Genomic DNA, 13505 nt, shown 5'->3' with positions numbered 1-13505 from the left:
AGCGCTGTATTGTGCCAAACTAGAGGAAGCTTAAGCTCCACTCCACGTTAGATATGAAAATTCTATTGGCCACTTCAGAGAACGCCCGAAGCTTGGTAAGCTTGTTTTTCCTCTGCCTGGAGTAGCCCTGCTCCCATAGTCTCCTTCAATCTGGGGCCCCTCGCTTCAGAATTCAGTAAGCCGGGGTGTTACTCCCGGATTTTGGAAGGCTTAAATTCCGGTCTTCTCTTTCGAAATGTGCGAGAGCTAAAGTTTTTTTTTGGGCTCATCTGACCAAGACCTTTGAACACTAGAGTGAATGCTATGGCCCCTAAGCTCAAAGGCAAGTCATTGAGCCTTGTCATCGGCCTTGTTGGCGCTGTTGGATTTGTACTGCAGGGTTACGATCAGGCAGTTGCCAATGGACTGTTGACACTGGGCTCTTTCATCGCTGTCTTCCTCTCAGATCGATACCGTGCATACCAGCGGTAGTGAGAAATCACACAACTCTACGATTCAAGGTATCTGCTCGAAGAAATTGTTGCCACAGGTTAATGAGAGCAATGTTAACCATTATAAGGCACAACGGTCGCTATCTATGAAGTTGGATGCGCAATGGGTGCAGGTTCCTGTGCCTTCCTAGGTGACAGGCTTGGTCGTCGCAAGACCATCTTTCTTGCCGGCTGTGTAGCCTTAGTTGGTGTAGCCATTCAAGCGAGTCCCTTCTCGCTTGGTCAGCTCATTGCTGGCAGAGTCATTACCGGTAAATAAAGCCCCAGTCTATCATCGAACAAGTTGCAAGAAGCTAAACAGGAACTGAACAGGCCTTGGTGTCGGTGGCTTCACCGCTACAATCCCAATGTACGTCTCCGAGTCATCTGGCGCAGAGGCCCGTGGACGAATGGTCCTACTGGAGGGGTGGTTTGCAATCGGCGGCATTGTTCTCGCAACATGGTTGGAATTTGGACTCTACTATGTCAGCGACAACTCTGCCAGCTGGCGATTTCCTATTGCATTCCAAGGCCTCTTTGCTCTCGTTGTTGTGGGGTGTATCATGCTTCTACCCGAGTCTCCCCGCTGGCTCGCACGCGTCGGCCGCCTAGAAGAGGCATCTGAGGTCTTGGCCCGCATGGAAAATGCGCCAGCCGACTCTGAACATGTTCTACAGGAGCTGGAAATTATCCGACAGTCACTTGTAATTGACGAGAGCATCGAATTGGCAGGTTCCTCTTCGCCATTTGCTCTCACGAAGAACCGCCACCTGCACCGTACAGTTATTGCCATTGGTGTGAATATTCTGGCGCAGATGACTGGTGTCAACATCATCACTTTCTATTCCGATACTATCTTCGAATCCAATCTGGGTTACTCAGGCACACTCTCACGAATCATCACCGGTTGTCTGCAAATCTGGCAATTTTTGGCTGCAGGCGTGGCCGTTCTACTCATCGATCGTGTCGGACGTCGTCCGCTGCTTATTGCTGCCGCTGCCGGTATGACCCTTGCCCAGGCCTGTCTGGCAGGGCTATCAAGCGACCTTGAAAATAGGTCCGTAGCTGGCGCATCACTCTTGTTCTACTTTGTAGCGCTTTTCTGCTCCCCCATCGGGCTTTTCCTTGTCCCATTCATGTACGCTGCAGAGATCGCACCGCTGCGCACTCGTGCTAAGGTTACTGCTATGGCAGCTGCCGCAAACTGGCTCTTTAACTTCGTGTTGGCAGAAGTGAGCCCTGTGGGGTTCGCTACTATCCACTGGCGGTATTACATTGTCTACGCATGCATTAGTGCCTTTGCTTGTGTGTCTTTCTACTTCTTCTGCCCTGAGACTAAGGGCCGTACGCTGGAGGAGATCGATGATATATTTGTCCAGTCGAAGTCTACCTTCGATACTGTTCGAATCGCACGGGAGATGTCCTACCGGACGGAGATTCTGGCGCACGTCAGTAATGCCGAGAAGGGTGGACTGGAGGCCATGCAGGTAGAGAATGCTTGAAAATGATATGAAGAGCTTGGGATGATGTGATGCTTTTCAGTGCTGTCTAGGTTATGATATAAATCTACGTCTATAGGTAGTTTCGTTGAGTCGATAGATCCTTTCCTAGCCATTTGTACGGGATATGGATAGATAGTTAGACAAGAGATCTATTTAACCTGAAACTTTGGCATGAAAAGCAGATCGCAATCCATGTTCGTCAAACAACCAATTCCAAACTCAGGAATGATACGGACACAACGCAACAAATGCAGCGGGGTTACTACTTTAAGGCACCCGGAGAGGAAAGGTGTGAAAGGGAAAAAAAAGAACCGAACGCGGGGGTCACCCGCAACCTCAAGATAACCCCCTTCGTACCACCCGTGAACGGGGGTACGAACTAGAAGTCTTGCGCGCTACCATTGCGCCAGCCCGGCTAGTAGTCTGATGTCGGAAATAGTTTTTGCGACTTTCAACTTTGAAATGAAAACAATTAAAAAAGCAGCCTATCCGCGCTCTCCCAATCCAGAATATGTCGCAATCCGGAATTTCCGAAACTTACCTAGGTAGGAGGTATCTTTCGTATGAGCGCGCCATACGAAAGATACCTAAACTCAGAAATTCCGGATTGTGAGAACGCGGGTGGGCTGGAAAGACGATGACTTAGTAGGCCTTGTTGTCAACTCGATAGTTGCAAGAATGTTGCAGACTAGTAACATTCGGGGATTCATGGTATGCCTTCATCGGAAGAGACTTGCCCTCTAAGACCTAGACATGCCTGCTATCGGGCCTTTTTTCTTTTCAAATTATAATAGGTGCTCTGGCTAAACCTGGGATTTCTAACCAGTCGATATCTCACTGACTTGCACATCCGCAGTCATCACCTAGAAGTACTCTAACTACACTATACCTACGACTTAGAAAACCTTTAGACTCTAGGCTTTAGGTTATTATAATTCGGAAACAAGCTGTGTTTCACTTGTGGACCTTTCGTATCTTTCGAACTTAGAAACACATAGCGATAGTGAAGAAGTGTAAAGCAAACGGCTCCACAGATAAAGTACTTAAGGCAGAATGCAAGGCTGAGGTAGTTTTGCTTCATATCACGGATAGAAAGGTAGGCTAACGCTTGTGATATATAGACAAATTGTGACAATTGTGGTATCTCCTAGATGACTCCATCCATAGGGATTCGGATTGATCCGCCTGATAATATCATGGCCATTGCTATCGATGCTGTGAGCGAAAAAGGAAAAATTCGGATATTCAGGGAACGTAGTGGTGAGCAGCTTGATGGGGTTGGGATAGAATGGGCAGGACACAAGGTCATGGTTCCCTGGGACAATACGTGGTGGCTCAGAGCATCTGGTGAAACAAAGATTGAGGCGAGTCGTAAGATAATAAGCCGTCAACAGGACAGTACTGGTCGGTTGAATACGCGAGTTCTAGAGAGTGTCAAGACTTCATAATGAACAGTATCAGATTGATGATTATGGTAAAGTACCACTTAAGAGGGGAGATTCCATCCTTATAGCTTGAGGGATAAGTTCTGCCCAACCGATAGTAAAATCTATCGTAAGATTCGACAGTACGAGGGCGAGTACGATAAAACCTTCCGAGAGCGGTAGTTTATACGTCTATCACGTAGTAATTAGGAGCGTTTAGATTAGTTAGATAATAAGAAAAACTGGCTTCCTTCTACCGTGCTAATCTAACGCTTTATTCATCATTCAACCCGAGGCTTTGGCATGAAAAGCAGATCGTAACTCCATGTTCGTCAAACACCCAATTCCAAACGCAGGAATGATACGGACACAACGCAACAAAGTCGACGAGGGGAGATATTGTTGCGACTGCTTCACTCTTTCTAAGAAAGGCATAGTATATTGCCGTGTATACATATCCAACGCCAACAAATGCAGCGGGGTAGCAATCAGCTGGGTCAAGACGGGCACGGTCAACTGAGTGATGATCGGCTTCGCGTGGGGATGAGCCGCCAAGCTGTCGGGGATAGCATCCGACAACCACGGGGCCAACGTAAATGATCCAAAGATAGTGACACCGTCTCGTACGAGGAAGATAGCAGCTGCAGTGCGTGCCAATGACTTGTTCTGGAGGGGTACAGGGAGTGGTGTGGTTGCTTTCGATATCTTGGCATCGGGACCTCTGCCGGTGCCGTATTCCTGCGCAAATCGGAGGTCCTTCCACAGCGCCAGCGGAACGTTAGCCAACATAGTCGTGGCAAATGTGACCGTCCCCGCGGCGGTTATCTCAAGCTTGCGACTGATTGTATCGGTCACGTTTGCGACGGAATATGTTGCCGCATAGAGCGCCCAGACGATACCGAAGGGTCGTTGGAAGACAAACAGACCTGGCTGTCGGAGGGCCCCGAGAGCATGCCGACGAAGTCCACGGAGAATGGGTTGCTTGAAGGCAGCTTGCTCGACAAGCGCTCTAAATTCTTGTCAGCGCGGAATCTTCGCGCTTGCAAGCGAGACGAACCTATCAATAATTGCTACCGCGGGTGTCACTAGTGAAGCCGAAGCTGCTGCCGCGGCGAGATCGCCTGCCAGTTGTCCTAGTTGAGGATTGCTCCAGCGAGCTTCATTCTGAATTTGGTGTTGCATAATGATAATCTGAAGTACATAGTTCGGAGTCTCGTGCTTATCTACTTTGGAAATATAGGATTGCACTGCCTAATCCAGCCTGATACGAGCACCGGGTGGCCTCCCGATGCTGCAGATCTCGAAGAGTAGCTACGCATTTGGCCTAAACTTGCACCTCAGAGCTCAAGCTCACTGCAATAATTATGTGGGGTAAACGGGGAAGCCTCCGACATTTTTAAGAGGGGTCGTTGACTTTTAAATTGATATGTTCGTCGTCTCAAACTGATTTCTTAAGTTTACTTTGCCATTCATTAACTTCAAACCTGCTATTCATCATGTCTACCACACTCATGAGACTTCGCTCGGCAAGGCCTACTGGCTCTCGCCTGCGCTCCGTTCCCGCAGGTCTCTCTATTCAAGCTCGTGCTAAGGCTACCATGCCATTCCGCCTCCCCGATGGTCGAAACGAACCAAACGTGCGTGTGCCAGAACTATTGAGCACAGCTCGATGCTAACTATAGTTTAGCCTCTATACAAGAAAGGCTCCCCGGAGCGTGCCAAACTTGAAGAAGCACTGACAAAGCTCCGTTCTCAGCTGCCCGTGCGGAGTGAGCTCTTCTATGATGGAAAACTACAAGCGAGCTCCAAGTCTTGGGATCAACCATTGCCCGCCGAACATGCCACTACCTTCACAAACTACCCCCTTGCCACCGATGAGCAGGTCCGATCAGCCATTGAACTAGCTCTGGAGGCAAAGCAAAGCTGGCAAGATACCCCATTTGTTGACCGGGCTTCGATCTTTCTCAAGGCTGCCGAGCTGGTATGCACCAAGTACCGATACGAGATTATTGCAGCTACAATGCTTGGACAAGGAAAGAATATCTGGCAAGGAGAGATTGATGCTGCGGCTGAATTGGCGGATTTCTTCCGTCTGAACTGCAACTGGGCCGCTGAAATCTTGGAGAAGCAGCCAACTCGTGGCAGTGATGGCATGTGGAGGTTAGTCTACGTTCAACTCTTGAGCCGTTATGGGATTACTTACTAAGTAATCGCAGTCGCATCGACTACCGTCCTCTGGAGGGCTTCGTTTATGCTGTCTCCCCATTCAACTTCACAGCCATCGGTGGCAACCTGATCTGCGGACCTGCGCTGATGGGCAACGTGGTACTGTGGAAGCCTTCCGCATCTAACGTCTACGCCAGCTCTTTGCTCTACAAGATCCTTTTGGAGGCCGGTCTCCCTCCCAACGTGATCCAATTTGTGACTGGTGACCCCGAAGCCATTACTGAGACTGTACTCTCGCACCGCGACTTTGCCGGCTTGAACTTCATTGGCTCTTCCGATGTCTTCCGTTCTCTATATGGCAAGATTGGCCAGGGTGTTGCCGCGAAGAAATACCGCGAGTTCCCTCGCTTCGTGGCCGAGACCAGCGGGAAGAACTTCCACCTTGTTCACCCCTCGGCCGATATCACCAGTGCAGTCAACCACACCATTCGCGGCTCATTCGAGTATCAGGGTCAGAAGTGCTCTGCCACTTCTCGTCTCTACTTGCCCGAGTCTCGTGCAGAGGAGTTCCTTACTCAGTTGAAGGCTGGTATCAAGGAGATTACCATTGGAAACCCGGACAAGGATTTGTCGGCTTTCATGGGCCCTGTGATCCACCGTGGATCATTCGAGAAGATCAAATCCATCATCGATGCTAGCAACAAGGACCCCTCGCTGAAGCTGATTGCGGGCGGTACTTATGATGAATCTGTTGGATACTACGTGCACCCTACTGTTTACCAAGCCGATTCACCAGACCACCGTCTCTTCAACGAGGAGATCTTTGGCCCCGTGCTTGCTGTTCACATCTACAAGGATGCCGACTGGGCTTCTACTTTGAAGTCTGTTGATCAGAATGGAGGCGGCTTTGCCTTGACTGGTGCTGTCTTTGCCAAGGACCGCGTTGCTATCCGCCAGGCTGAAGATGCGCTCCGGTACTCTGCCGGTAACTTCTATATCAGTGAGTCCCACAGTGCCTACATGAATTACTGTCATGTCTAACCGTTCACCTTTTACAGATTGCAAGACAACCGCTGCCCTTATCGGCCAGCAGTCTTTCGGTGGTGCGCGTGCTAGCGGAACCAACGACAAGGCTGGTAGCTCTGATCCTCTTCGTCGTTTTGTTAGCCCGCGGTTGATTAAGGAGGAATTCTTCGATCAAGAGGGATTCACTTACCCCAGCAACGACTAAAATTGGGATATAAAATGAATAGTTTATAGATTTTTGGCTAACACAATATGTACTTTCACAACTCAAGCATGTTATTTCTATCAATTCCACTTCCAAGATTATAAGATACAGAGTAGTCGACCACGTATGCCTTTGTTCTCAACGATGTAGGACTTTATAGCCTGATTTATCAAAGGACTTTTCTATGTAGCACCAGGGATGTTAATTAGTTCAGTCTTTGCCTACACAACTATCTGTAGTATTCCAAGGTTGCCAAAGGATAGAGTATCATGTATCATTTCATATACCTCAGAGGAATCCCTTATCGCCAAGAAGTATTTCTTTTTGACTGTTGTGCAACCAGTGCCTTTTGCGCTTTTACCAATAAATGGACTCCTAAATATAACTCCCAAGGATTCAATCCTCCGGCTTCCCCTCACCGTATCATATGATTTTTTAGTTATCATGTGTAAGGACCTCTTACGTGGCTCCATCCTCTTATCAAAAATATCAAAATCATCCAAAAAGCCTGTTTGGGCACATCGGGAACCCTCCCGGTGGTCCACTTCTCCGCAGCCCCCGCACTATTCCTGCGGCGTCGGCATTGACGCCGTTGACTCATGGAAGTATATGGAGCTGTAACTATAGATATAGAAGTATTGGACCATCTGGTGGGAGTTTCCCATCGCATTTCGCCATGGCTATCTCCAAGTCCGAGCCGATCATCATCGTTGGCGGCGGAGCCTTCGGGCTCTCCAGCGCTCTTCATTTGACTCGTTCAGGGTTTACGAATATCTCTGTCTTCGAGAGAGACGAGCATATTCCACCGCGTTATTCGGCCGCTAATGATCTGAACAAGATCGTGCGCGCGGAATACGAGGATCCATTCTATACCGATTTGACAATTGTAAGTCAACCTTCGATGTACAGTAACCGAGTTAGTTACTGACCGGTGTTTGTTTTATCAATTAATTAGAAAGCCATCGCCGCATGGAAAACCCCTCTCTTCGCACCTCATTTCCACCAAACGGGGTTCCTCCACTGCGTGTCTGGCGAAGCCCCCCCAGAAAGCCATCGACACCCTCAATAGATTCCGGGCTTCGGCAAACGGGAACGATCAGCTCAAATCACACGTTGTACCCCTCAAAGGCGAAGACGACATCCGTCAAGCCTGTTGGCAGCTCGACGGCCCATTAACCGGATGGAATGGATACCTGAACCGCTTCGACGGGTATGCACACTCCGGAAACGCCCTGGCAGGAGTATACCGCGCCGCGCAGGCAGCAGGCGTGCGCTTCTACCTCGGTGAACGCGGCGCAGTCGACGAAATCGTCTACGTCAGCACACTTCAAGGCAAGAAGAGTTCCGGAATCCGAACGAAAGACGGGAAGTTCCACCCGTCTTCGTTGGTGATCGTCGCAGCGGGCGGTGCAGTCGGTCGTCTTGTCCCGGAAATCGGGAAGAAGGTCGTGGCCAAGTCGTGGTCTGTTGCGCATGTTCATCTTACGGATGAAGAGACTTCTGCGCTGCGGGGGATTCCTGTCACCTATGCTCGTGATCTGGGATTCCTCTTCGAGCCCGATCCTCAGACTAACTTGTTGAAGATTTGTCCTATGGGTGGTGGGTATGTCAATACGGATCCTGTGACTGGGGTTTCTCATGCGCCGGGGTCTTTGGAGGAAAGTGCGTTTGTGCCGGAGCATGACGAGAGGCAGATGAGGAAGTTGCTCGCGCAGACGCTTCCGGCGCTTGCGAATCGTCCGCTGGTTAAGAAGTCGCTTTGCTGGTTTGCTGATACGGATGATTCGGACTTTATTATTGATTTTGTTCCCGGGACGTCGTCGTCGGTTGTTTTGTTGTCTGGGGATTCTGGGCATGGGTTCAAGATGTTCCCTATCTTTGGGTCGTGGGTTTCGGATTTCCTGCAGGCTGGTCAGCAGCGTGAAGCACGGTGGAAATGGAAGCATACCGATCCCAAGGAGGGCAAGGGGAATTGGGGTGGTGATGTGAGCTGGCGTCTTGGAGAGTCGAAGGAGCTCTCTGAGATTCGACCTGTCTTGTCTAAGCTTTAGATTATTGGAATGTTAGAAGAGTACATGCATTGATTTACGGCATTTTCCAGTTGAAGACAAACATATCATTAACCATTTAAGTAATAGACCAGCTTACCTAGGTAGATTTATCTTAGAACGGATACTGTTCGAAAATATCAGTGGATATCAATTTGCAATTCGTCAATTCATCAGACATGCAATCTACCATATACTATGTTCTACCATCGCATTAGACACCCACTCAGTATCATAACTCTCAATCGAGTCCGCAACAGCCATAATCTCAGCCGAAGTCAGCATCGTACTAAAGTCACACTCCACATCCAAATCCGTATCCGGTCTCAGAAGCGCATCATCATATCGAATAGATTGAGGCATAGCCCCAGGGATTGGTGTTACAGAAGGGGAAGCAGGGTTAGGAAGAACATCAGCCTGCTGGAAGAAATCAGGTACCGCTAACTGTCGAGGCTGATCACCAGAGATACATCCTAATAATGTCTCGTGTAGCTGTTGGAGCTCGGATCGCCGGAATCTAGCAACTTGATTTCCATCTCTGATCATTTCGTCGAAGATGGCATAGGCTTTCTCCAGCCAGTTGGGGTGGCTTTCTAGCACCCGTGGGTCGATTGCTGGGCCCATCAGGAGGATGATTGTGGATACGAAGACTGATTCCAGATCAAAGGGGAGAAAGGTTTCTAGTAATTGGATGTTAGTTGGGAGGGAATATTTGTAGAAAAATGTTGTTTACCTAAGAGGCCTTGGCTCTGTAAACTGGAGAGAATACTGATGATGTTCTGGGCAGATTCAAGACACATTTGCATCAGGTTTCGGACATTTCGGGATGCGTTGAGGGATTCTAGACAGCTTTCTGGGGACTCAAAGCGGATTTTGAGGAAGCAGAATAGGAGAGGTCGGGTGGCCAGGATGATACACTGAATATAGTGTGAGTTGTCAGCGGATGCCGCTCTTCCCGCGAAGAATACACGTACCTGGTGATATTGAAGATGTAAGTATGCTGATATTCGAGAAACTCCGCTGCCCGGGTCCAAGTATAGCGGAAATGACTCGCGAAGTTCATCTGCAAGCCCTGCAATGTTTGCCAATGCTGTTTTAGTGCTGAGCAGAAAAGTCCGGTTGATGCGCCCATTGATAACATATATCGCTGTTCATTACTTTAGGGATGATCATCAACAATGCAGGCTTAGGGAATCTTACTGCTGTTCACCTCGGCAATGATCTGTGACAACTTGATGTGCATGCCTAATGACATTGTCTCTGATGGGTCTGCAAAGGTGGGGAGTTGGGTTTGCACATATCGGTCATTGATAGACTGGGGCAGACCCATTAACGATGTCATTTCTCGGTCCAGAATGTAAATTGTCCACCAGATTTTGCCCGATCTCTGGACCATGTCATCTCCTAAAGCTTCGACTGGCATACTAGTGTGCATTCCTTGTGCCATAGCTATCCGCATTGCTTGGCCAATCTAGAGTATTGGTCAGTCAGGCTTTTCAAATGAGAATTTGGAAATCTCACATAGTTGTGTGCCGATGTTCGAAAGTCAACACACTGGTAGTATAAGGCGATGCAACATAAGATTTCCGTCCCCAGCATAGGATCTCGGTACAGAGCAGTCGGGTCAGGTAGAAGCTGCAAAGCTTTGACGAAATAGGACACCCCTGGTGGCTTTCTACCTTGAGCCTTGGGCTGGACAAATCCTTTCCCAAAAGCCAGGATAAGGAGAAAATGGATGTACCACAAGCTATTTGTCATGGATTGCCCATCTCCCGAGTAAAACTGCTGCAAAGAGCTCATAAACACATCCTCTTCGAAGAGATGATACAATTGCCCGCACCGAAATTTCACGGCATTGATCAGATACATAGTGTGGTCCCGAGTCGGGACAACTGGAAAATCTAGGCTCGGAGTTGTTCGTAGCCCGTCCCATCCGAGTTCATAGGTCGTTTCATCAAATATCAAACTTTCTGTGGGTAGTACATCCTGATAAAGGTGCTGATGTGCCAAGCTGAGAACTCGCCGAGTGAATGACCAGTTGGATGATGTTCCAAGATAGACTGTCGATGTTAGAGTAGCGCATTCCAGGAAACCGGCATAACATACAGGTGCGGCCATTTGCTGCAGACATAAAAGCAGGAGGACCAGACGATAATGGGTTGGCTAGCTCAGAGTCTAGATCCTCCAGCTCCCGGGGTTCATTATGATCATCCGGTGTACTAGTCCTCTCCAGGGTAGGTACACGTTCACGATCTTTGGGATCTGTAGTAGGTTAGTAGATGAATCAACCATCTGTATAAATGAAGACGCACCAATGGTTTGAGTATCGAAATTCGAGCTGAAAGGGCTTGCTTGGCCCTTCTCTTTCTGCTCTATACGCGCAATCTTCTGCTGCAATTCCATAATGTAGCTGCGATAAATGTGAGCTATCGATTCTTCTCCAGACCTTATTTGACGTACCCTTTTGTTACCAGGATCTTCTGATCACGGTCATCGAATACGCAAGAAAGCTTTTCAGACAATCCCGGATAAGCCGATGATATCAAAGAAAGGCCTCAGGATACATGTAGCATTGTGACTAACCTTTCGCTTGCTGCATCCATCGCATGGCTGCGACCCGGAACATTTGATCTTTTGTCTCCGGCATCGCACACAACTAAATTGTTAGCATGCATTTCCATTAATTTTAAATGTTACTCACGCATTTGACGATCGTTTTGTGACTCTTCCATTGCCCGCCATTTGTGTTCAATGTTGAGATATGTCAGGAATCAGGCCGAAATGCGGGGGAAGTTCCCTGTCCGTGATGCCCGTGAGGGCAATGACTGCCCAGGTGGGTTCTCTGGTTATCAGAAGAACGAATCAGACAGTTTTGCAGAGATGCTCACCTGTGGATAAGATCTTATCTGTTCTAGAGGGGAGGAGGAGAGAGATAGACATGTCGGGTTCCCTCCCGATCGATGATTTAAATTTTGGTCATTTGACATTTCCCGTTATCTTTCTCCCCATTCACCTATGGGCATACACGGACTTTCATTTTCATTTCCTATGTACATGACTACATATCTTTCAACGCTGCCCAAGCAGATTTCGATTCCTCTCCCAAAATTGCCTGCATGCTGTGTGGCCCCAATGCTCAGTCCACCACTCTCCGAAGCTATCTTGAACATTTTGCTCGTCCACCCGTAACACCCGCTCATCTCTCTTAAGCGAACAGAGTGCACATGGATGCGAGGCCTTCAGTGCGCCCTGGTCCGCCCGTGCCGTGATAACCTTGAGCGCACTAGCATCAGGTACCGTAGGGATTGGCCGCAGGCCTGCGGCTTGTAGAACCGCATTGAAAATCGCCGCCCGTTCACGCCAAGTAGTAATCACATCGACAGCATCTTGTTCTTCTTTGATGTTCTCTTGCTTGTTCACGCTGTTTAGTTTCATACCACCGGCTTTGCCGGAACGGGCAGGCCCGATTCGCATGCTCTGACTAAGGATTGTATCACGTTTCCACCGGAGACTTCGCCCTGCGATTACGCGGGCGGCCGATTGAAGTACATTGTGAATATTTAAGGCTGTCGTTGAAACGGCCTTTGAGGATGAGGACGACGGTGGAGCCGAAGATCGCAGCTGGGATTTTGCGAGTGCAGCCTCCTTCTGAAGATTCTCAAACACATCTAAGAATAGCTCGAGAAGTACTGATGGCGGCGGGATATTTGTTGGACGGACGGTGGCTGCGGGGGCTGGGTTCCCAGAAGCAAAGCTACTAGGAGCTGGGTTATGGGCTGTGGGTGGTGAGGTAGGCTTAGATTTGGGCACAGGCCTCGCACTGGGCTTCACACTGGGCTTCACACTGGGGCCATCTGAAAAATCACCCCAGTCCTCGAAGGCATCGTCATCCCAGGTTGATGCAGGCGGCCTATTGGACTTGACGGGTGGTTTTGTAGGTGGTTTTGTTTTCTTCTCAGAGACTTTGGGGAGAGGTTGGCTAGCAGGTGCATCGGCAAAATCGCCCCAGTCATCAAATGAATCATCTTTCCATGTCGGCTCAGCTCGGTTATTAGTAGGTTCGAGCTGCTGGTCCTTTTTGGCAATTTTCGACGGATGTTTCACAACTGGTACGGGGTCTTGCATTGAGAGTGAATCTAGCAAGTCAATTGTTTTAAACCCCTGTGGATCATCTTGCCGAGACTCTGCTTTTTGAGACGTAGCTGTCGTTGAATGCTGAAGAGCTGTTGATTGTTCATGCTGGGTATTTGAATCAGGGCCCTCAAAATCACCCCAGTCGTCATCACTTGCTGGTGTATCAAATGCTGCATCGAATAATACATCGCTATGTGGATTCAAGGGAAGGTCAAATCCTTGATGACTAGGGCCCTGCCACGAAGCTGCTGGAGTTGCAAATTGACCGGCTGCTCCCGGGTCCGGATGGGGAGGTTTGTTGTGCTGAGCACTTCCCGATGGCCCGAAGAAATCGATGTCGTCGTCGACACCGAAGAATGAGTTTTTCTGGTATTGTGATGGTTGTTGTCCGGACTTCTTGTCTGATGCAGGCGCCTGGCCGAACTCTGCTAGTAGATCTGCGGACATTTTGAATGCCCACGGGTGTCATGAAGCTGTGAAAGGTGACATAAAGTGCAGCGATGCAACAGTGCAGCGGGTTTCTGCAAGGG

The 13505-nt window shown here is 49.0% G+C and overlaps 8 protein-coding genes across 8 annotated transcripts; 4 read left to right on the top strand and 4 right to left on the bottom strand.

Annotated features, from left to right (window-relative positions):
• Positions 1 to 303: 303 nt before the first annotated feature.
• N7519_002085 (sugar porter family MFS transporter) lies at positions 304 to 1972 on the top strand (the record flags this gene model as incomplete). The annotated part of the gene is made up of 4 exons (XM_057288863.1): positions 304 to 467; positions 501 to 529; positions 560 to 742; positions 804 to 1972. The coding sequence occupies 4 exons, from the start codon at positions 304 to 306 to the stop codon at positions 1970 to 1972; spliced, it is 1545 nt and encodes a 514-aa protein (XP_057150065.1).
• Positions 1973 to 2121: 149 nt separating this feature from the next.
• On the bottom strand, positions 2122 to 2832 carry N7519_002084 (uncharacterized protein; the record flags this gene model as incomplete). Its single annotated transcript, XM_057288862.1, has 2 exons — positions 2122 to 2351; positions 2811 to 2832. The coding sequence occupies 2 exons, from the start codon at positions 2830 to 2832 to the stop codon at positions 2122 to 2124; spliced, it is 252 nt and encodes an 83-aa protein (XP_057150064.1).
• A 291-nt stretch (positions 2833 to 3123) lies between these two features.
• Positions 3124 to 3420, top strand: N7519_002083 (uncharacterized protein; the record flags this gene model as incomplete). The annotated part of the gene is made up of 1 exon (XM_057288861.1): positions 3124 to 3420. The coding sequence occupies one exon, from the start codon at positions 3124 to 3126 to the stop codon at positions 3418 to 3420; it is 297 nt and encodes a 98-aa protein (XP_057150063.1).
• Positions 3421 to 3681: 261 nt separating this feature from the next.
• On the bottom strand, positions 3682 to 4578 carry N7519_002082 (uncharacterized protein; the record flags this gene model as incomplete). Its single annotated transcript, XM_057288860.1, has 2 exons — positions 3682 to 4405; positions 4454 to 4578. 2 exons carry the CDS (start codon positions 4576 to 4578, stop codon positions 3682 to 3684), a joined length of 849 nt encoding a protein of 282 aa, XP_057150062.1.
• A 314-nt stretch (positions 4579 to 4892) lies between these two features.
• On the top strand, positions 4893 to 6793 carry N7519_002081 (uncharacterized protein; the record flags this gene model as incomplete). Its single annotated transcript, XM_057288859.1, has 4 exons — positions 4893 to 5033; positions 5084 to 5556; positions 5613 to 6562; positions 6621 to 6793. The coding sequence occupies 4 exons, from the start codon at positions 4893 to 4895 to the stop codon at positions 6791 to 6793; spliced, it is 1737 nt and encodes a 578-aa protein (XP_057150061.1).
• Positions 6794 to 7469: 676 nt separating this feature from the next.
• On the top strand, positions 7470 to 8844 carry N7519_002080 (NAD(P)/FAD-dependent oxidoreductase; the record flags this gene model as incomplete). The annotated part of the gene is made up of 2 exons (XM_057288858.1): positions 7470 to 7679; positions 7753 to 8844. 2 exons carry the CDS (start codon positions 7470 to 7472, stop codon positions 8842 to 8844), a joined length of 1302 nt encoding a protein of 433 aa, XP_057150060.1.
• Positions 8845 to 9027: 183 nt separating this feature from the next.
• N7519_002079 (fungal specific transcription factor domain-containing protein) lies at positions 9028 to 11244 on the bottom strand (the record flags this gene model as incomplete). The annotated part of the gene is made up of 6 exons (XM_057288857.1): positions 9028 to 9521; positions 9575 to 9758; positions 9816 to 9913; positions 10042 to 10086; positions 10948 to 11103; positions 11154 to 11244. The coding sequence occupies 6 exons, from the start codon at positions 11242 to 11244 to the stop codon at positions 9028 to 9030; spliced, it is 1068 nt and encodes a 355-aa protein (XP_057150059.1).
• Positions 11245 to 11910: 666 nt separating this feature from the next.
• N7519_002078 (uncharacterized protein) lies at positions 11911 to 13422 on the bottom strand (the record flags this gene model as incomplete). Its single annotated transcript, XM_057288856.1, has 1 exon — positions 11911 to 13422. One exon carries the CDS (start codon positions 13420 to 13422, stop codon positions 11911 to 11913), a length of 1512 nt encoding a protein of 503 aa, XP_057150058.1.
• Positions 13423 to 13505: the final 83 nt, after the last annotated feature.

This window comes from Penicillium mononematosum (genome assembly GCF_028829835.1).
Source record: "Penicillium mononematosum strain IBT 11891 chromosome Unknown utg000002l:1.0-8112719.0:1.0-8118358.0, whole genome shotgun sequence".
Taxonomy (NCBI): Eukaryota; Fungi; Ascomycota; class Eurotiomycetes; order Eurotiales; family Aspergillaceae; genus Penicillium; species Penicillium mononematosum.
The sequence above is the reverse complement of the archived record's forward strand: the minus strand, read 5'-3'. Positions and strand labels throughout refer to the sequence as shown.